Raw genomic sequence first — 20702 nt, 5'->3', positions numbered from 1 at the left:
CTAATTCATTAATTAAAAAAAGGACACTGAAACCATATTCTACTCCTCCCAAAAATCAAACCGTATAAAACATTTTTGAGTTAACTACTCCCTGACACCCACACCCCCTGCACATGGAACACGAAAGTTCTACCTACTTCCAAAGCCAAGAGAAAGCAAGAAGGGATGCAAACATCTTTGAAAAACTGCTTTGACTTAAAACAGTGTGTGTGTTTCAAAGACAGTTTGAGCTACTAAATTAACATTTAACTTTCTTGTTGACTACACCTGCTAAATGTTTAAACATAACAATACGCTTCTCATTTCTAAATAAAGGAACAACTTCTCTGAGGAAAACAAAGGAGGATGCTTAAAGCTGATTCAAGTATAAGAGTGTCTATAAAGAGGCTTGTATGCTTTTTTCCCAGCTTTCATGGTAAGTAAAAACAACATGGTTGAAATCCAGCATGGTGAAAGTGTAAACATGTAAAAAAATATTAACAGAAAAATAGCATCAAAAAACCTGCAGATTCTTCTGCACACCCATGCTGTTTTTTCCCTGCATTCAGGCAATCAACTTACCAGGTTAAACACAGTGTCGACTATATCTCTGTTGGACACTTCACCAACTTCCACCAGTCCTGTCAGCACAGCAAATTTCATCTTAATGCCTCGGATGGGGACTCCGGGATTCAAAGGCTGCAGCACACTTCCCCCTTCAGCAGCATTTCCTTCTTTTCCCGCTCCTCCTCCTCCATCATCACCTGTTGGCTGAACAACTTGTTTCCCTTCACTCGCCATGGCCAGTTCACCGTAGGCTACGGCTTCCAGCGCCAGCGCCACACGCCCGCGGCTCCGGGAAGACCTGGTCAGCCGGGAAGGTGAGCGGCGGCCCTCTGCTTCCGTCCCTTGAGCTCCGGTTCCCGAGGAAAGTGGCGTCCGGCGGGGGAGGGTGTCAGGCGGGCGGGGAGGACGCGCCCTCGAAATCGCGGCTCTCTCCTCGGCAGGAGGCGTCTGTCACAGCGCTGCCCTCGGGCAGGTATTCGCAGCCCTGAAGGACAACCCGTGGTGTGTTCAGCCCACGCTCCGTCAGGCGCTGCCCACAGCCCGCACGTCCCGGCCCCTGCCCCGCGCCCGGCGGGAGCCGCCCTGGGAGCGCTCACGCCTGTGCCCGCGGAAGTGCTCCCGGACCCGCCGTGCTCCGAGCCCCCACCTCAAGGGTTTAATCTGCTTTTTTCTCTTTTTTTATTTTTTTTTCTTTTCACCAGGAGGGAACACGTTCCTCCTTCCCGCCCGGCTGCTGCCCGCCGCGGCCCCGGCTCTGCTGGGGCACGGCCACGGGCAGGTGCAGCGCCTCGCCAAGCTCGCACTCACCGCGGGCTGCGGAGGGGGCGCGGGCTGCCCGACGCGCGGTTCCGGGGCCGGGAGGCGGCTGCACTGCCCGGCTGCGGGCTGCGCTGCGCCGGCCGCCACTCCGCCCGCCCAAAGGTGCCTCAAGTTCCAGCCGCCGCTGCTGCTGCCGCCGCTGCTGCCGCCACCTCACAGCGCGGTGCCGGTCAGCCCCATCTCCTTCCTGCCGGCGCTACCGCTCGCTGCCGCCATGACAGCGCGGAGCCCCCGGAGCGCCTGCGCGGACCGGGCGCGGGCGGGGCCGCGGCGCGGGGCGGGAGCCGCGGGCTGCGCACGCCCAGGTGAGCGCAGGTGAGAGCAGGTGAGCGGGAGGCGCGCCCGCCCCCTCAGCCCCGGAGGCGCTGCTCACTTGTGGGCATGCAGCACCCACTGGGCCCGGACGGTCTGGAGGCTGCGCGCAATAACTTGTCCCAGACTATTGCAGTGTTCACAGAATTGGTAGGGAAGGGGCCTCTGGAATCATCTGATCCATTCACCCTGCCAAGGTAGGGTCATCTGGAGCAGGTGGCACGTCCAGGTGGGTCTGGAATGTCTGGAATGTCAGAGAGGGAGAGTCCTCCCTGGGCAGCCTGTTCCAGTGCTCTGTCACCCTCAGTATAAAGTTCTTCCTTATGCTGAGGTGGAACTTCTGGTGTTTTAGCTTATGGCCATTACTCCTGTTACTGGGCACTTTGAAAAGAGTCTGGCACCATCGTCTGGGCACCCACCGTTGTGATATTTATGTGTATTAATGACATCCCCTTCGGTCTTCTCCAGACTGAGGAAACCCCGGCTCCCACAGTCTCTTCACAAGAGAGATGTTCCAGACCCCTTGTCATCTTTGTGTCCCTTCGCTGGACCCCCTCCAGTAGCTCTTTGTCTCTCTTGTCCTAAAGAGCCCAGAAGCAGACATAGCCCTCCAGATGTGGCCTCACTAGAGCTGAGTTCTGCAGCTGTTCAATAACTGAAGTCTGCCCTTCCTGAAGCAATTTTCTTTTGGGAGATTTTCTTTTGGGAGGTGTGGTTTTGAGAAGGGTTTTTTTGTTTGTTTGTTTGGGGGGTTTTTTTTGGGGGGGGTGGGGTTTTTTTGTTTTTGTTTTTTTAAGAATCAAGGAAACCCAATGCGAACAGCGGGCCCCCAGCCGGGCGCTCCGCTTTCGCGGACACTCCCCGGAGGAAAACCGCAGCTGTGCGGGGGAAGAGGGTGTTTGGATGGTCCAGCTTCGGCTCCTGCCACCGCCAGAACCATCCCGGGGACTCGAGTGAGTCGCTTCTACCACCCAAACCTCCAGCATGGGCGGGCGCGCTGTCGTTCCTCCTCCTCTTCCTGCTGCTCCCTGGAGAGCGCAAGGAGCGCGAATGTGGGTCATGAGAGACGCCACCCAGATGTGACGAGCTGAGATAAAAAGGGAGCAGGATGAGGGAAGGAAAACTCGCTCTCTTCCTTCAGGTGAAAAGCCTGTGAAGGCGGCGCCGGTTGTTTCGGTTTCTCAGAGCTGCTGTCACAGCCGCTCCCCAGCCCCAAAAAAGTCTCCCCCAAGGAGCGGCAGTGCCAAAACCCGGTGCCCCGAAGCCCCCACCGAGTCCCGAGTGGGTGGCGGAACCTCCACGTACAGGTGGGGTAAAGCACGAGAACTGCTGCCCTTTTTGTGCTCTCTCCTAGGGCAATGTGAGCTATAAATAGGCATCAATCCCATCCCATCTCTTTTGTTTGACCTTTTACTTGAATTTATTTGATATTAATCTGAGTATCTGTTAATAAAGAAGTCTGCTCGTCTGAGCTCTTCTTTCAAGGAGTCTTCAACTGTGCATTTTTAAGGAGACTGCCTGTGTTAATAAGGATTAGACACACTCCTAAAGGCTGTAGGGTGTGGTACCAGCTGTTTAACACACAGACAAGTGTTTGAGGTTTATTAGCAAAGTATCACAGCCAACATGACAGCATCAAAGATTTCCAAAGCAAGGATCATCTCGGGAATGTGAACATAACCTGCAGACAGACAGATATAGAAAACAAATATAAGCATATGTACCTTTTAACCCTTCACATCCTCTCTGATATAAAAAGCTGCCATTTATGTAATTCTATGGAGGGGAAGGGAATGAATCTTTACACTGGTAAAAATTTCTGTGTTTTGAGATCTAGCATTAAAGAATTTCCAAGGAGGACAACTGGCATTTGTATGAGAAATAAAAATTTCTCCTTACATTTGATACTGCACCGTGTTTGGGATGGAACTCTTTGGATGTACCCTTCCCTGACTGTGTTTACACAGACAAAAAAAAAGGTAGAAGCAAACTCAAACCACAGTTTTTCTGGACAGTGCTTTTCTGAAGTGATCTGCAATGTTCTTTATAAGCATACCAAATATTATTGCAATTATTTAATATTAATTACTATACGAACTATATTATTACTATTAATATTATTATCAACATTATATAAAATTTTAACTTACCTGTGATCCAATTTGAGAAGGCCATACTTAGTATGTGTAGGTATCAAATTTCCCACAGTTTTGGGGCAAAAAGTATGAGGCACTCAAGACAAGACACGTTCCATTACGCCTGTTCCATTCTCTTCCTACGTAATTTTCTCACATCATTACTTTTATCTATAGAGTACATGTCAAGACTAGAACATTTCATAGCTGCTCTCCTGTTTGAATTTCCAAGTCCTAAGAAAAGACTAAGCTCTTTCCTTTCTTTTCTCATTTTCCTTGGGTACATACATATATAGAAGTTATTAGGGAGGCATGGTAATCTCTAATTTGAGCAGCAAATATCTGCAGTTTCTTCCTCAGAATGAGAAATGTTTAGAACTGCAATGTTGACACAGCCAGTCTCTGCAAAGCTACAGTGGTCTTGTGTGGCTACATACACGCTGTGTAATCTTGAAATTTTCATCTTAGTGTTTGCTGCTGCCAGCATTTCCCATGCATGTTTTGGATTCCTTACATCTACTGCTTGATCTTCTCTGTCTGAGTCGCCTGCAGTTTGCTGAAGCATTACCTTCCCTCTTGTAAGGAACATACAATTTTTATTTGAGCCTTTAAGCTAGCTATGTACACAAACATGTCAGTTTTATCGGCCTGCTTTTAAGTATGCCCTCTCTCCATGGTCGGCCTTTGAGGTTTCCATCAGGCTATTTGCCACCAGGCAAAAGCAGAAATTAAATAATGTTTGGAATTTTTTGCATACCTAGTGACTTGGAGTACGTGTTCTTTTTGTGGCCTCACTTGTTATCCAAAGAGAATGTAACATTTGTTAATATTTTTCTGATTTCTTCTTTGTTTTAATATCTCACTAGAAAGAAAATACATAAAATACAATAATTGCAAAAATCCAGCTTAATGGATTTCAGATGTTTTCATCTAAACTGCCTACTCCAATATCCAGCAAATCCAGCTTGCCAGGGAAAGCAGCACTGTCAACGTTGAATTCTGTCAGATCTTCCTGTATTTCCTTACAGATAAATAAATATTCACTGACTGGCCTTGATTGTTAAAGGCAGTGGGGTATGTGCGTTAGTCAAGGCCAGTAAAGTTCACAAGACTACCAGTTCAGAGTTCCATAGACAATTGTTTAAAAATGAATTTTCAACCAGGTAAAATCAGTGTTAAATTCTTCAGCTGACCTGTTGATCTCAATTTGGGCTGGGTTTATGTTGGAGGAACTATGCCAAAAACCCATCACCAAAGATCTGGAGAAACAGACTAGATTGGATTAAATAAAAGTTATTTAAAATATAGCTGAGAGTTGAAAGTAAACCCTGTGGTCCTGAGCTTCCCAAGTGTAGTTATAAGCCCAGTGCTGGTTCTGCTTCCCACAAGCAAACTGGAAGTATTGCACTAAAGGAATAAAAAATGACGGAAGTTTTCTGTAAACAAACTTTACACCCCAAAAGAAATATCAAAAACTGTGGATTAAAAATGAACTTAAACCCCATCTTGGAAATGAACTCCACAAGATCTTATGGAATGTACTAACAAAGTCTCTAAGCCAAATTTTAAGAAAAACTATACTTTCTCTTTAAATAGCCTTTAAAGTATTACCATGGGTGCTGGTTTAGAAGCTTTATTCAAATCTTCTGAACCTTCTATTCACTGCAGTATTGCATTTCATTTAAATGTTATGCCCTGTCTCACCCCTCCGAAATGTATGGTATATTCTAAGCCTGTGATCCTACCCTGAACCATCCTGCATCTGTCATCCCATTGGCCCAAATCTGATTCCGCGCCCACTTCAATCTCCCTCTTAAACTGTGCTAGTGAGACCAGTCCCTCTTTTAGCCTTTTCCCCTCTCTTAGCCTTCCTCCCCTTTTGCCCCTTCCCCCCACTAGGCTCCCCCTCCTTCCCCCTCCCCCTTCACCCCCTCAACTTCAGTAACCATGCTGTTCCCGTGGATGGGACCCCCAATAAACCTTCATCTAATCAGCACCCTCAGAAGCCGTCTGGAGTCTCCTTGCCTGCCTGCTACTGCCAGCGAACTCACAGCTTAGAGGGCCCTCCGGGGACACCCCGGGGTGCCCCTCCCCTAAATGAACCGCAACAATTCACCACTGGTCAAACCCCTTTGGGGATGCTGTGCCCATTTCTGGGCTCCTCAGTACAAAGGCACATGGACACACTGGAGCAGGTCCTGGAGCAGCCCCAGACATGGTGAAGAGACTCAAGCATCTGGTGTAGGAGGAGAGCCTGAGGGAGCTGGGGGAGAGAAGCCCTGGGGGGTCTTTAAAATGTGCATTAATAGCTGGTGGGGAAGTAAAGTACAGCAGCTGAGGAATAGACCCATTGCCAGCTCCTTTACATCTGTTGTAAGAGTAATTTTTGGCAGCTGGAGTCATTACTCTTTAAATTGCTGCAGATAAATCTGAACAGCACTCAGGGATCAGATCTTTTAAGTAAAGGCTCCCATTTAGTTCATATAGGATCAGAAAACAAGGGCGCACAGTAATTCATAAATTTCTTCTGCTTTCACAGTGCGACTAAATTGATGTTCAGTTTCATCGGGGTCTAAGGGGGTTTCATGACACCTAGCAATGTCAGAAAAAGTTTTAAACTAAGTATATATTAGCAACTAAATACCCTGCCTTTAAGCAAAATGAGGGAAGAGAAGTAATTCATAATTTTATAATTTTTTATGACCAAATGCTTCTTAATCTTGAGCAATGGATGAGAAGACATGGCTGTAGGTTGTGCCAGGGCAGTTTAGATTGGATATTAAAATCAAAGGGTCATCCAGCATTGGAGCAGAGTGCCCAGGGAAGTGATGGAGTCACCATCCCTGGAGGTATTTAAAAGATGTGTGAATGTGGCACTTGGGGGCATGGTTTAGGGGTGAGATTGGCAGTGTTGGGTTGATGGTTGGACTCCGTTATTTAAGAGCGATTTTTCCAACCTAAATGATTCTATGATTCTGTGATTTAGAACTTCTTTAAAAATCCTCTAATATTTTAATATCCTGGATATTAAAATTAAAATTAAAAAGTTGCTTTTAAATATGGTTCACCTTAAATATGACAGGTCCCCTCAGTTTCTACAGAGAGCATAGTACTTCAAGAGAGCAATGTCATCTCAAAGCAAAGATCAGCCTTGCCTAAAGAGAAAGTTTGCTTGATTAGGCGTGAAGGTTTTTGCAGTATGTGTTTGATGGCATTATTTCATTTTTAGATATATTTTGGTACATTTTTATAATGTAGGATTTTACATTTTTATAATGTATTTTTAAAAATGCATATGGAAATTTTTTTCTCATTTTTCTTTACAAGTGTAATCAGTATAACTCTTCATTTGTCTGCATCATGTATTCATGATTGGTAGATTGCTGCTAACAGTGTTCTTAAAAGCACTGAATTAATAAATGAATGTCTAATGAGTCTCAGCTAGGTGGCATTGGAAAATGCATTTCCATTCTCTAAGGAATTTATACAGGCACTGAGCTGAAGAAGCTGCTTTGACTCATTTCTTTTGTTCTCTTAACCTATAAGGAGTCTTCAAAATGTCATTGTAATTCCTTACACTATGCAGGTTATATCAGGAAATATCTCAATAAGTTTTACTACAGCAAATTCTGAACAAGTTTATGGAACACCTCATTATGCAATACTCTTAATGAGCAGTCTTTACTTTTCTTTGATTCTGCACCGTTATTTTGTTAGCCTTTTTTTTCCACTCACACATTTGTACTAAAAGATGTGATTGTTGTTGTTGTTGTTGTTGTTGTTGTTGTTGTTGTAGTCCTCTTCAGAATCCAGCTTCTGGCAGCACTGAAAGACACGTTTGCTTTGTTTTCTGCTTTGGTAGTAAACCCTACATTGGTTTTGGGCAAAACAAAGGTGCCTGACATGAGCAAACAGAAAACACTACAAATCATGTTTCTTCACTTGGGCCCTGTTCACTGAAAGCCAAATTTAAATTCATGAGGTCAGATATCTGTGCACTTGCAGAGTGTGCTGGAAGGAGGTGTCTTTGCAGGTGCTCACCTGCCTTGCTGTGCTGCACCTAAAAGATTCAGTGAGCCTGTGGAAGCAGCTTCTCCCAACCCTTCTCTCACCACATTCAGCTTGCACTGCAGTTGTTTTTAATGTACTGTTCAAACTCTCCAGCCAACCCTGGTCGAAAAGAAGCACAAGATCCAGAAATAACTCCATATTAGAGTTTTGAGAGGGATTATGAGAGGTTTTCTGCATAAAACTCTAGTATGATCTCAGCGGATGTTTTGAAATCCCCAACAAATTGCTTCTTACAGAGGCTGGATTAAGATCTGTGGAGTAAATGCAGTTACGGGCCTGTGCTACATCATAGCAAGGAATGAGTAAGAAAAACTTGAATTATTACTATTATTATTATTTAAAAAACAGCTCACAGTTGGTAGATTGGTGATGCTTCAGTCTTTCAGTTCTATTGTACAGTTTGAACTACAAAGGTTAGAGATTCTCCTGTAATGGACACAGGAGCCATATAATCTCCCTCTGGCTTTTAGTACTTCTCTAGATCACAACACTGAATCAAAAACAAGAGAACACAGAAGCCTCAGGATTTTGGCAAAGTAATTTTTTCCCAGAGACCACATAGCAACTGGTGGCTACACAAAAAGGGGGAAAAAAAAGGAAAAAAATAAGAAGGAGATAGTGTCTCTGAAAATTCGTGCTGTGTTTGGTTTTCTTTTTTTTTTAATAGCTTATGTACATTTTGGATGCTATATTAATTTTGGCTCACCTGAAACCTTTCTATTATAGCTACTAATTCCTTATATTTTTCTGTCATGTATATATTTTTGCTACCTCATTTTCCTTTCAATATAGCTCCTTCTGAATTGATGCTTTTCTAGGATCAAGAGGGAGGAGGCTCTGTGGGAGGGAGGAAATTTAATAGGGCTTTGTGTAGGACAATGAGCAGGTCAAGGAAGAGAAGGTGATCTTCATGTTTTAGAAGGAAGGAGAAGGACAATATCAAAATAATGAGGTGAATTAAACAGAGGATGGAACAGCAGAAAGTGAAAGGAATGGGGACTTAGAGCGTGTTTTAGTGAAACAGGAATCAATGGCAAAGAAATGCCCAGGGAGACAGTCCCTACAGAGCAGTAATGAATCTGTTCCTGCTTTAGGAACAGAATGGAAACAGGAATAAAATATTTAGAAGATTGCGGTTTTACCAACCTGCAGTGTCTTTCATTAGATTATCAGAAGTCGTGCACCAAGGAACATTATTTTACTTATTTACCTGAAGAGTCACAAAGTGATCGAGGATTGTCTGACTGGATTAGCTGTGGTGTTTTGCATACCAAGGCACTCAAACTGACTACTTTGCAAAGCAGCCAGGTGCTCTAAGACAGTAGCTCATTGTTAAGCATCAGGCACTGTGGAAGCGAATATTTCCTGAAGATACAAATCTTTTCCATAATACTTTCTGTATTATCCCCTATATACTATCCCCACCAGATTTATGAAACCAGTGATTCACCACTGATCCGATTACTCCAGTTAGCACCAGCTGAACACAAAAAAAGTACTTGCACCTCAAAATGCTGTGAACATCTAGCTTACTCAGGGGAGACAAGAGATCACAAGCAAATCTGCAATCTGGTAGCAGGGACCCTCTATTAGGATATAGAATTAAGGTGAAATTAGGAGATAGAATTAAGGAATTAATTGAACAAAGTTGGATCTAAACAATCTCCATTGCATCATGTGCATCTTGGTTTGGTAACATTTGAGCAGATGGTAATACATTGATAAGAGGTGCTACTGATGTTACAACAGTTCATCTGTGGAAGTACCGACAAGGGACACGAGGCCAGTCCCAGCTGTTACCTCGACGGATAGTCTGTGTGGATTCATCTTCTTTATGTTGATAAGAGGTGAATTGCAGGATGAATCAATGGAGTTTTGTGGTGACTTAACTATGATGTCAAGTGATCACTCCAAATGTTTTAGTAAAAGCAAGACCATTGTTAACTCTGCAGCTGCCAGCCACCTACTCACCTGCCTAAGGGATAAACTGATCCATTTCTGTAAATAAGGATTAGTCACTGTTGTGGAAACTATTGATTTACATATGGCCAGATAAATTAAATTCAACTTGTGGTATGCTATTGCACTTTCATAAAAATCCCCAGCAGTATCCTAGCACTTGAAAATATTGCAAGAATTCTGATCCAGACTATGATGCACTGCAGCCACATTATCCTGTCTAGAATTATCTTTCATTACTGATATCTGCAGCAGAGTTTCACAAAGGTACTTAAGTATTGTTTCACTCTGGTTCTGGTAGTACAATCCTAATAAATGCAAAATGGCCCCAGAGATCCAGAGTCTTTTTTAAAACTTATTCTAGTAGTTCTCATAAATCCTAAATTCACAGAGAAAATTTCAGAAGAAAACATTCCTGAGAGACTTTGGTTTTCTCACATTCATGCACAGAAGGCCAGAGAGATGTTCAATAGGACAATTATCTGCATCAGATGAAGAAGCTGTATACTTCAGGTCAGTAAAAAATGCCAAAGGAGGAGGAAAATAGTAAAAAGTTAGCAATGAATATAATATTTTCTTGACTTTTGGTCTATTTAAGGCATGGACTTCTTTTCATATGGGAAAAGAAGATAGGAGAATGCTTCAGAAATTATTGAATTATTGTGATTATTTAACAGCCAAGTAGGCACTGAGAATCTTTAGACAGAGCTTCCCAAATCATGGCACATGCCAGTGGTGGCACACAGACCACTGCCAAGTGCTGTTCAGGCAAGAGACGAGAACTGCTGCTGCCTCAGGGGCTTTCAATAGCAGTGTCAGGTGCTGCACATCCTCCCCTTTAGACCTGCCCAGGGATCCCAGAGCACACAGGCAGAGGCCTCTGTGAAGAACCTGGTGAATCCTCCTTCAGTTAGCACTTTTTGTGTGGTTCACTTCCAGACACCTTGTAAATCTGAGGGAAGATGAACAGTCTAGGTTATCCCATGTCGTACACTTCAATCATTCTGTGTCCTGGTAGATATTATTATTTTTTTAAGTATATCTAATTTTGCACTGTAATAATTTTTTAAATTATTCTTCATTAAGTCTCTTTTTTTTTAAATCATGCGATTTTTAATTACTCTGCCAAATTCATCACTAATGGGTTTCCTATACATTAAAAAGCTAGCTTTCTTCTGCATGTTTCCATTTCTTTGTTATGTTCTTATGAGCTTGCAAATCTGTAAGCACTTTTCTCCATTTGCAGGCCAGTGGGGGAGGTCAGGATGTTTATAAAGACCTGGAACTCCAAAAAATTCATTTTGTATTTTAGTTTTGATTATTACCGCTTAAGTGTAATGACAACATCCATCCAGTTAAAAGTCCAGCTTCATTGGAAATTGGGTTTTTTTTTTTCCAGTGAAACACTGCTAATCAAAAATGTATGAGCAATGCTTTCATAAGTAAAACAAAACAAAAAAAAAGGTAAAATAGTCTCATAAAATAAAATAAATAATGGAGAGTGAACAACTTTCTGTTCTAACATGGTCATCTGTCATTTATAAAGACATCACCCCATTAACCTGTCTAATCAACTCCATTCTTTTTTCAGAGTTGGTTAGGTAAGTTTATGAGGAGACATAGATGTTCTCTTGATTAAATCTGTTGTAAAATGGCGTCCCTGGTGTTCTGCTTTGTGTGCATTTACACATGTAAAGGTAATTACAAGTACATATCACTACTGTAAATTCCATGCTTGCATATTACAGTGCATGATATTTTCATTTCCTCTTGGTGAAAATGAAATCTGATATTTTCTGTTCAAGCAATAATGACCAATTAGAATTTGTTACTATTAATGTTTACCCAAAAGTACTCCAAGTCATGGGGTGGTTTCCTCCAAGGCAGCTGAATTTATAACGTGGAAAAAAGGGAGTTGACATGTTGCTATACCACCTTCAGCCATTCCCTCTCAAGCCTGGTTATCCCTTCAGCAAACATGTAGATCCTTATGGAAAAACCACAGTGTAAGGAAGAATATTACTGAGTTCACATTGAGAAATGAAAACTCTGGGATTAGCTCAGTTGGTCAGAGCCTGTTGCTAATAATGCCAAGGTTTTGGGTTTGATCCCTGTATGGGACATTCACTTAAGAGTTGGACTCTATGGTCCTTGTGGGAGCATTCCAATTCAGAATATTCTGTGAAATCGTTCCTTTCTTTCTGTGAAACCATTCTCCTTGCAGAAATTTCAGAAGTCTGTCTCTGACATTTCCTCCCTGATATTTTGCTTTTATCACTGGAAGCAGAGCTCAGTTGTCCTGCTGCACTCGGAGGCAGTTGAGTTTCACCAGTCCCAGTGCAGTGTGGTTAAGTTACCTACACCAGGATTGCTTCAGTGGCCTTGGGGGCCACCAGCAACTGTGGAAATTATTGGACCCTCAGAAGAATTGCCCAAAAATGAATCCAAGCTGTGCTGTCCCTGGGAATCATAACAGGAAAGTTTCTCTAGCACGTGGTCAAAGTTTATGGACATAGCTCAAATACCAAGTACATTTTAAATGCTTAACTGGTCACTTAGGGGAGCCCCAAATAGGTTGACATAAACAGGCATTTGACAAAATGCCATTTTTTTCACTGCAAATTTCAGCATTTGGATTATTTTTTTAATTGCCTACTTCTTTTGTTTTAAAAAGCAGACACATCCTCAAAACCTGAGATGTGTAGATTTTCTCAGATTTACGTAGATTTTTCTAAAAAATCCTTCAATGGTGATGGAAAACACCCTTACTTTTAGAAGGATTTGAGTCTGAGAATGAAAATTTGTTATATTTGAAATCTTCCCTCTAGAAACTTTCCTCTCTAGACGTAACCTGAGAGATGGACAACACACAAACCCACAGTGAAGAGAGGAGGAAAACCAGCCCCATATTCTATGGAGAGAGAGAGAGGGTTAAAAAGAGGAAACAGTTGGAATTATGTTGGGGCATATCATAGGACAGAAAGCAGAAGATAATTTTGGGGTGCTCCCTTTGGAAGATGGAAGCAGATCTGCTCTACTCTCACTGAAATTCAGTGCAGGAAGCTGGCTGTGGAGTGTTAGAACTCAAGGAATGGCCAGCACATCTCTTGACATATCTCAGTGTATTAGAAATTCAAAGGCAGCCTAAAAATATTAATATATAAATTAAATACCTATAGCCTTGTGTCTAGCATAGAGACAGAAGAATGGAGAATCTGACTGGCCACTTTTTTCTCTTTCCCAGGTCATAAGCACCTGTGTCACAAACACAAACAAAATGTGGCAGCTGTTTCATCACCTTTTTCTCTCTCTGAAGGAAACTGACACTTGAAAAAACAAGGAGTAGGCTTATGTCACCTTTGTGATCTGAAAACAGCAGGATATGATACTATGCAGCAGCTATTTTTAAAACTTTTAAAATTGTGCGGTTTTGAATAATTTGTGCTTTACTGGCTCTTCTCTTAACATTTTTTTTTCTCAAAAGCGAAGAGACAGTAGTATCAGAAGCAGAGAGTAGAAGCAGTAGTGGCAGACTAAAAACTGAAATTCTGCTTGTTCTGGTAGCCAGCAGACAGGGTGGCATGAGAATTTGTGGATACCCCATCCCTGGAAGTGTTCAAAGCCAGGCTGGATGGGGTTTTGAGCAACCTGGTTTAGTGGGAGGTATCCCTGCACATGGCAGGCAGGTTGGAATGAGATGATCCTTAAGGACCCTCCCAACCCAAATCACTCTGTGATTCTGTGATTCATGGCAGGGTGCTCTGAAGGGCAAAGGGCCACAGAGACTGGTCAGTCTTGGATGCCAGACTCCTGAAAGCACAGGGACCATCCACCCAGAACTGCAGGAAAATGGGTGTACACAGAAGGCAGCCAGACTGGTTGAACAGGAAACTCCTAACTCAGTTCCAATGTGACAAGGAAGTGTGTGGGGCTGGAAGTGGGTATGGGCTTAGCAGTAGAAACAGAAGTTTTGTGGCTCTGCAGGGATGGAGTTGGGTGTTGCTGCTGCACGTTGCCAGACAGGGTGTCAAATCCACAGCTGTGGAAATTTTAAAAAACTGGAATGCATAAAACCCTGAGCAACCTGACTGAGCTTTCCAACCTAAATTACTAACAATTCTATATTCTTTACAGAATTCAGTGTTGAACAGGCCAGCCTAGACCATTTTCCTCAGGGCACTGTCCATCTGAGTTTTACTCTACAGAAAGGCTACTCGCCATTTTAACTTAGTCATATGAAATGAACCTAACTTAAACTTAATCCTTTCTGTTTCATTTCTGGCAGTCTTTCTTTTCAATTTGTGTGACATGTGTGACATGTGTGATATGCATTTCTTTCTTGAAGGGAATGTCCATTTTCAAATCAGGATCTGCATTATTATGAGGATTTAAAGATGGAATCAATGAACACCCTGATTAAATGTAGGGTAGAATTGTTTTTTCCTAAAGAAATACAGGCTGAAGTCTACATTTTTGTTGTTTTTTTCTATGTGCACAGGCAGTTTATAAATGTATAATATGATATTTTGTAATGAGAGGTATTTCAGGTTCTTGTTAAAAATTGTCTCATTTTGAATATTGGTAGTTATATATAAAAAAATATATTTACAAATGTTTTCTGATAGCCAGTCAAATCAGAAGAAAAAAATCCATGTGCTGTTAGCATGATGAAAAATAAAGAATACAAGAGTAGCAGGAATTTTCTACAACAATCGCTGCACTTTTTATACAATGTTTTATATAAATGAATGGATCTAAAAGTATTTATAGCAGGGAAGTGAACTAGATGACTTCTTGATGGCACTTCCTGTAAAATATTTCTGTGATTTTTTTTGTCAGGATATCCCATTGCTACAGATGTAAGCCCAGGGTTGAGAAGCCTTTCTGCATCAGTTCATGCGTATTGAAATATGGTGAGGTCTCTTTAGTTAGATCATTGTATTTAGCTGAAAAAGATCCAATAAAGGAGGTCTAAGTGCAGAAATAAAGATTTACATGATCTGGTAGTGCAGCTGGACTGATTTTCATGAAAATATCATGGGCGTTTCTCCCCCTTTTATATTTTAAGTACACTTCCAGTAGAATGGCAAGGATGTGTATCCATTTGAAAAGAATCTCTCTTTTTCAACTTAAAATTTGTATCTTAAAAGGATACAGAATTAAAATAGGTGCTATCAGATGTTAGCATGTAACCTCACTGTTTAAATTTAATAAATACAGCAATCTGGAGTCCTGCTTAAAGAAAGAAGAAAAACTGAACAAAGGGTTTGGGATTCAGCTATATAAAATAACTCTAAGTATCCACATGTTTTTAAAGGCTTGAATTCCAGCATTACACAAGGAGTGTGAACCTTGTTGGGGACTGGATATAGTATCATTCTAGTGATAAGTCTATTTGCTGCTTTTTGAAAAAGAATTTTCCACTAAAATCCTGCCATATTTCCTACATTCCTTGCTTTCCTCAAATATTTTGAAGGCACCCATCATCTTAATATAAGCTGTGAAAGGGATGATTTGGCCCTGGGACCACATATGCAGCAGTTCCTATGGCACTTCAGACAGCTGATAGACTGAAAAGCGCAATTTGAAAACTCTTATGTGAGCAAATAATCATGTTCTCCACTTACTAAATTAATTTAATGGACCACATTGTAAAATTACACTGCAAACCATTCCTGGTCCTTGAGATGAAACGTGCTACTCTTCAAATAATGCTGTACAGTGAAATATTTATTCCTTGAAAGGAAAAAAAAAATCACAGAAATATCTTAATTTAGCTGTAGTACCTGATCTTTCATATTTGTAACATACGGACCCAGTAAAAGTGGTGATTGGATAAATCGACATTCAGGCATATGCCTTTTAGACAAAAACTTTCAAAGTCTCATTTTCTTAATTTGAAGTGGGTGCTGGATAAAACACATGAGGAAAGTCAGATTTTTTTGCCAACTGCAGTATAGTGGAAATCTTCTTGCATAATGAAGTGTTAACTAAGTCATGCTTTTGGAGAATGATTTAAAGTGTGATTCCAGCACGAAGAGACTCTGAAAAAAGCAGGGCACCATGGTGCCTCAGTAATTTCAGCATAGGATATGCTGAGTTTGCAAGGAAAAAAGGTGGGAATGTTTGGTTTGGGATTTTTTCCCCTTCCTAATTTCCAGCTGCCCAAACTCCTCCTCTGAGGTTTTTTCATTTCATGCATGATTAATGGAATAAATTATCATCAGACTAAGTTGCTAAATTGCTATGATTGACTATAGCTCAGCTGGTAGAAGAAGCGATTTTAAGCTGCACCATAGGCAAATGTGATGGGCAATAACTGATAAAGAAAATTCTTAACCACCTCACTAGGGCTCTTTTACAAAATAATATATTTTGAATCAGAATCTTTCAGAATAGCATAACAATGAGCTAAAACAAGCTTCTATTAAAAGATGCATGCTGTTCCAGTTACGGGATAACTCACTAGCAATTTTATGGATAAATTCCAGATTGTTCTATCAAACATCAGGAAAAAAACCCAGGAAATTGAGAAGCAGTCCGGTAAAACAGGAAAAGGAAGAAAGAATACACAAAAATGCCCTAAAGCAGGTAAATGTGAACAATCAACTGAAGCATAACCTAAAAGAGCAGAGGATTATGGACCACAGGCACTATCTGCCCCCCCACCCTGTTTAATTTGCAAAAGTGAAAAATTAAGAGGCAGCAGCCTCTTTTCCCTACAGAGATCACATTTAATTGTACTTACACTAAGAGACCATTATTTTGTCTAAATAGCTTTCTGCTCTTTCAACCAGAGGACTCTTAGGACTCTGGCTCTACCTGTGCCCTCCAAAGCTGCAGCAGAAGGAAACGGGTGGGGATTCTGGGGGAGAGGGCAGGAGTGGCCACTCCCAACGAAGGGACTAATATGAGACGATGAGAGGGGCTGGAAATTCACTGCGGTCCCTCTTATTACTAATGCTGGGAAGTGATCCATGCTGGCAATAGATTTTTCTTCATAATTTATGTGCTATGCCATGGTGTTTTGCTACAGTGGGATCCACACTATTCCAAGTATTTAATTAACGAGGACCCATAAAGGAAGAATTACATATCCATGCAAGAAAATAGGACAGCAGGGAGGTTTTCATGTGAGCCCGGGCTCTGAAGAAAATGTTGCCAATAAGGCATAAGGCTGCTTGCATTTGGACTTAGACAGTGCTGTAAATACTTTGAGTGAGTTAAATAATATAATTTTGAAACAAACTCAAAAGCAGAGAATTACATAGGCTGTAGATGTGCTGTAGAAAAGCATATCCTCACCATAAATGAACCCAGCGTGACAAAGTCCTCAGACCTTGATTTTTTTCTGCCTAAATTACACCTGAGCTGTTGACTAACGTCACTCCCAAAGAAATTCAGGTTTGACTAATCATTCCTTAATACCTGCTTGTTGTAGGCAAAAATAAAGTGTTATACATATCAAAACTAAATAATTTTTCCTAAATTAGAGTATCTTAATAAAAATTTAAGTGAATTTGCCATGGAAGTGGGCCATCAGGATCTGGCTGTGCCGAGGTACAGAGCTGGCTTGGCTTTTTTGCTATGCAAGTTATTTCTGGAGATATACCCTGCCTGTAAGATTTGCTAAACTAGAAGTGCAAAAACAGTTGTAGGAGTTATATGAGAAGGGGACAGGAGGACTTAAAACAAAGAGCTTGTGTTTTACTTTGCTTGTAAGGTAAAAACAAGGGGAAATTTGGGGATAATGTGTATTATTTATACTTTATGATAACTAAAATAAAAGGCAAGATACTTTTTTATATCTGGAAAGAATAATTTTCTTGATTCAGATGCTAAATAAAATGATGATAATTTCTCCCTCAAACATGGAGTACATAAGTTATACAGGAATACTGATTTTGTTGTGCAGTACATTCATAAATATTAGATAAAAAAAGAATCTCAGTTACAGAAAGCAACAAAAGCTGTTGCAGTCTCATGGGTTTTCCTTTTATTAAAATAAGTTAGTAGTCTTGCTTGGATTCTCTAAAATAATTTCTGTCCAGAAGTTAAACATATGTAAATAAATAGACTGAATAGATTTCCAAAGAAAGAAAGGCCCAACATTACTGTCAGATTTATGAAGAAAGTTCCTTGTTTTTATTTTAGTAGATGAAAAATATATTTTGAAAAAAGCACAGTTTATGTTGATTACTTGATCATAGTTTGTATGGTCAATGTATAAAAAAAAATGGTTTCTAGAAAAGAGATTGTTTTGGCAGGAACTGAAAATTTTCACTGATGGTTTAAAAAAAAAAAAGATACCACAAGATTACATTTCTTAGGAACATTTAAAAATATCTTTGACATGTAGCAATAAGAAAGTGTTATTGAAAGCTTGATCATTTAAAGAGAACTAACAGAAATCCATTTTGTTCAGACTGGATATCTGAAAGGACAAAACTGAACAAGAATTTCATGCCCCTTTTTTAAAAGAGAACAAAGTAATATACTGAACTGTTGATTGAGCTGTGCACTCTCAGTTCTCCTTGGCTTTAAAGGTGCCCTACTCTTTGTCTGCAGTGTGTGATAAGGGAAGTGACTTTTTTTTAAACCTGTGTAAAGATCTTTGGGACTGATTTGATTTTATTTGATTTGGAGAAGCTGAGAACAGGAAATTTCTGGCACTTCCATTGTCCTTATCTTGCATCATGATTATTAGCAAATGGTACTACAGAACCTCTTCATGTTGAGGAAACTCTTTGCAAAGGCCAGTAATTTTGGGTGGTATAGACAAGATCTCAAAACACTTAAGTAGTTTCATGGGAATGGACAAAGCTAGAGGGGAGGGCAGACTTGGCTTCCTCTATGTTTCCACAGATTTGCCAGGAGCTACATAACATCCTGGCTTCTGAAGTAGGAAATAATGTTTATTCCTAGGTGGGAGTTACAGCTCTTCATAAGGAGACAAACAGTTCCTTTTCTCACAAAGCCTTTCAGCTAGAAATAGAAACTAAATAGACCTTAGGATTTAAAGTGAGAACTTCTTTAGCCCTTAGTTATTATCTTTACACATATATTTTAAACCCAGTTCTAGTGTAGACATGTATTTCACAACCAGTTCTGACCACAGGAAATAATTTTGTCTGACATGGTGGATATGAAAACCACATTTCACAGCTTATCTTCACTTCTGTCTCCTGCCAGTCAGCAGGAGCTGTCATGGGCCAGTCTGGTAGGACAGTGGACAGGAATACCTCTGCCGCTTATAGCCTCTGGTGAAGCCAGTTTTATTTAGAGAAGTACCAAAGCCTAATGAAGCCCTTTACTCAGCACTGTTGATGCCGCACCTGGAGAACTGTGAAGGCCCAGGTGGCCAAGAAGGCCACTGGTATCCTGGCCTGCATCAGCAAGTGTGGCCAGAAGGACCAGGGCAGTGATTATCCCCCTGTGTTCGGTACTGCTGAGCCTGCACCCCAAATCCTGTGCTCAGTTCTGGATCCCTCACTACAAGAAGGACGTGAAGGTGCGGGAGTGAACCCAGAGAAAGGAAATGGAGTTTGGGAAGGGCCTGGAGCAGAATTCTGATAAGGGAGATAAGGGTGTTTAGTCTGCAGAAGAGGAGTCTCAGGGGAGCCCTTAGTGCTCTCTAAAACTACCTGAGAGGAAATTGTAGCCAGATAGGGGTTGGTCTCTTCTCCCAGGTAACAAATGACAGGACAAGAGGAAATTGCCTCCAGCTGAGCCAGGGGAGGTTGAGAATGGATAATTAGGAAAAATATGCTAGCTGAAAGGGTTGTCAAGCTGTGGAACAGGCTGTGTGGTTAAGTGGTGGAGTCACCATCCCTGGAAGCATGCATAACTTATATACAACCCATTTGCTTTCGCAGTTTAGATGCGGCAGTTGGGGAGATGGTCTAGTGGTGGGCTCGGCAGTGCTGGGTTAGCAGTTGGACTCGATGATCTTTAACTCCTAAAGGTGCTTTCTAAGCTGCAGGATTCCGTGACTGCATGCGAATCCCAGCACAGGGACCGGCATCAGGCACGCCCCCAAGGCCGTGCCGCAGTGCATCTGTGGTGCCACCAGGCGGCGCCAGCGAGGGCGGCTCTGCCTCCCCCGCTCCCCGCCGCGCGGGCGGGCGCTGCTGCGGTGCCGCGCTCCGGACACCAGGCGGCGCCAGCGAGCGCTGGGTGGGCGGCGCTGGGCGGGAGCGGCGCCGGCGCGGCCGCGCCGCGTATCCATCCCCGACCGCATCCCGGTGATCCACAGCCTCTGGATCGCCCTGCGCTCATTGGATCCTGGTGCTCCACAGCCTCTGGACTGCCCTGCACTCATCCCGCTGGGAGATCTGCGCTACTGCGGAGAACTAGCACGGACAGCTCGTGCCAGCACCCAGCGTGGGAGGTTAAATTACAGCTGACGCCGTTTCATCGCCCCCTCCGGAAAAGCTCCCTAGGCCAAGAGAAGAGGGGAAAGGAATGAAGCGCCTTGAGGCACAGGTTTCACGGTGGTCACATGGCTCAAGTACACTACAGGTACTTTTGCTGGACATCATTATGGGAAATAAATACAAACGCGTACATCCTGCTCTCTGAGGAGGAAGTACGCTGGGTTTTGTCCCACGTTAACAAGCTCCCGATAAAATGTACTCTGAGGCACTGGGGAGACCGTGCAGGAAGGCACCCTCCAACTATTCCATTCCTTCATCAAGGCAGACCAAGTGTTACAGTGTTGAAGGCAGGTCTTACCCGGCCATTACTCTGAGATACTTAAATCAGTTTACTGTTACCATCTTCATCCCTCTCCCAGTTAAGAAGTTGAAAACCACCCATTTTTCTAGAACTTTTTTTCCTATGTACAGATGGAGACACGAT

The 20702-nt window shown here is 42.2% G+C and overlaps 1 protein-coding gene across 4 annotated transcripts in view; it reads right to left on the bottom strand.

The window, feature by feature from the left end:
- Positions 1-2406, bottom strand: part of LRBA (LPS responsive beige-like anchor protein) — a 366577-nt gene extending 364171 nt beyond the window's left edge. For all 4 annotated transcript variants that reach the window (XM_041479868.1, XM_041479849.1, XM_041479878.1 and 1 more), the window contains exons 1-2: positions 1354-2406; positions 562-1030 (exon numbers count right to left, since the gene is read on the bottom strand). In XM_041479868.1, the coding sequence (XP_041335802.1) occupies positions 562-780 (219 nt within the window). In that variant the 5' untranslated portion in view covers positions 781-1030; positions 1354-2406. The remainder of the gene's footprint in view (positions 1-561; positions 1031-1353) is intronic.
- Between the last annotated feature and the right edge of the window lie 18296 nt (positions 2407-20702).

This window comes from Pyrgilauda ruficollis, unplaced genomic scaffold (genome assembly GCF_017590135.1).
Source record: "Pyrgilauda ruficollis isolate IOZ18807 unplaced genomic scaffold, ASM1759013v1 scaffold114, whole genome shotgun sequence".
Taxonomy (NCBI): domain Eukaryota; kingdom Metazoa; phylum Chordata; class Aves; order Passeriformes; family Passeridae; genus Pyrgilauda; species Pyrgilauda ruficollis.
Note: the sequence above shows the minus strand (reverse complement) of the source record. Positions and strands in the feature narration are given on the sequence as shown.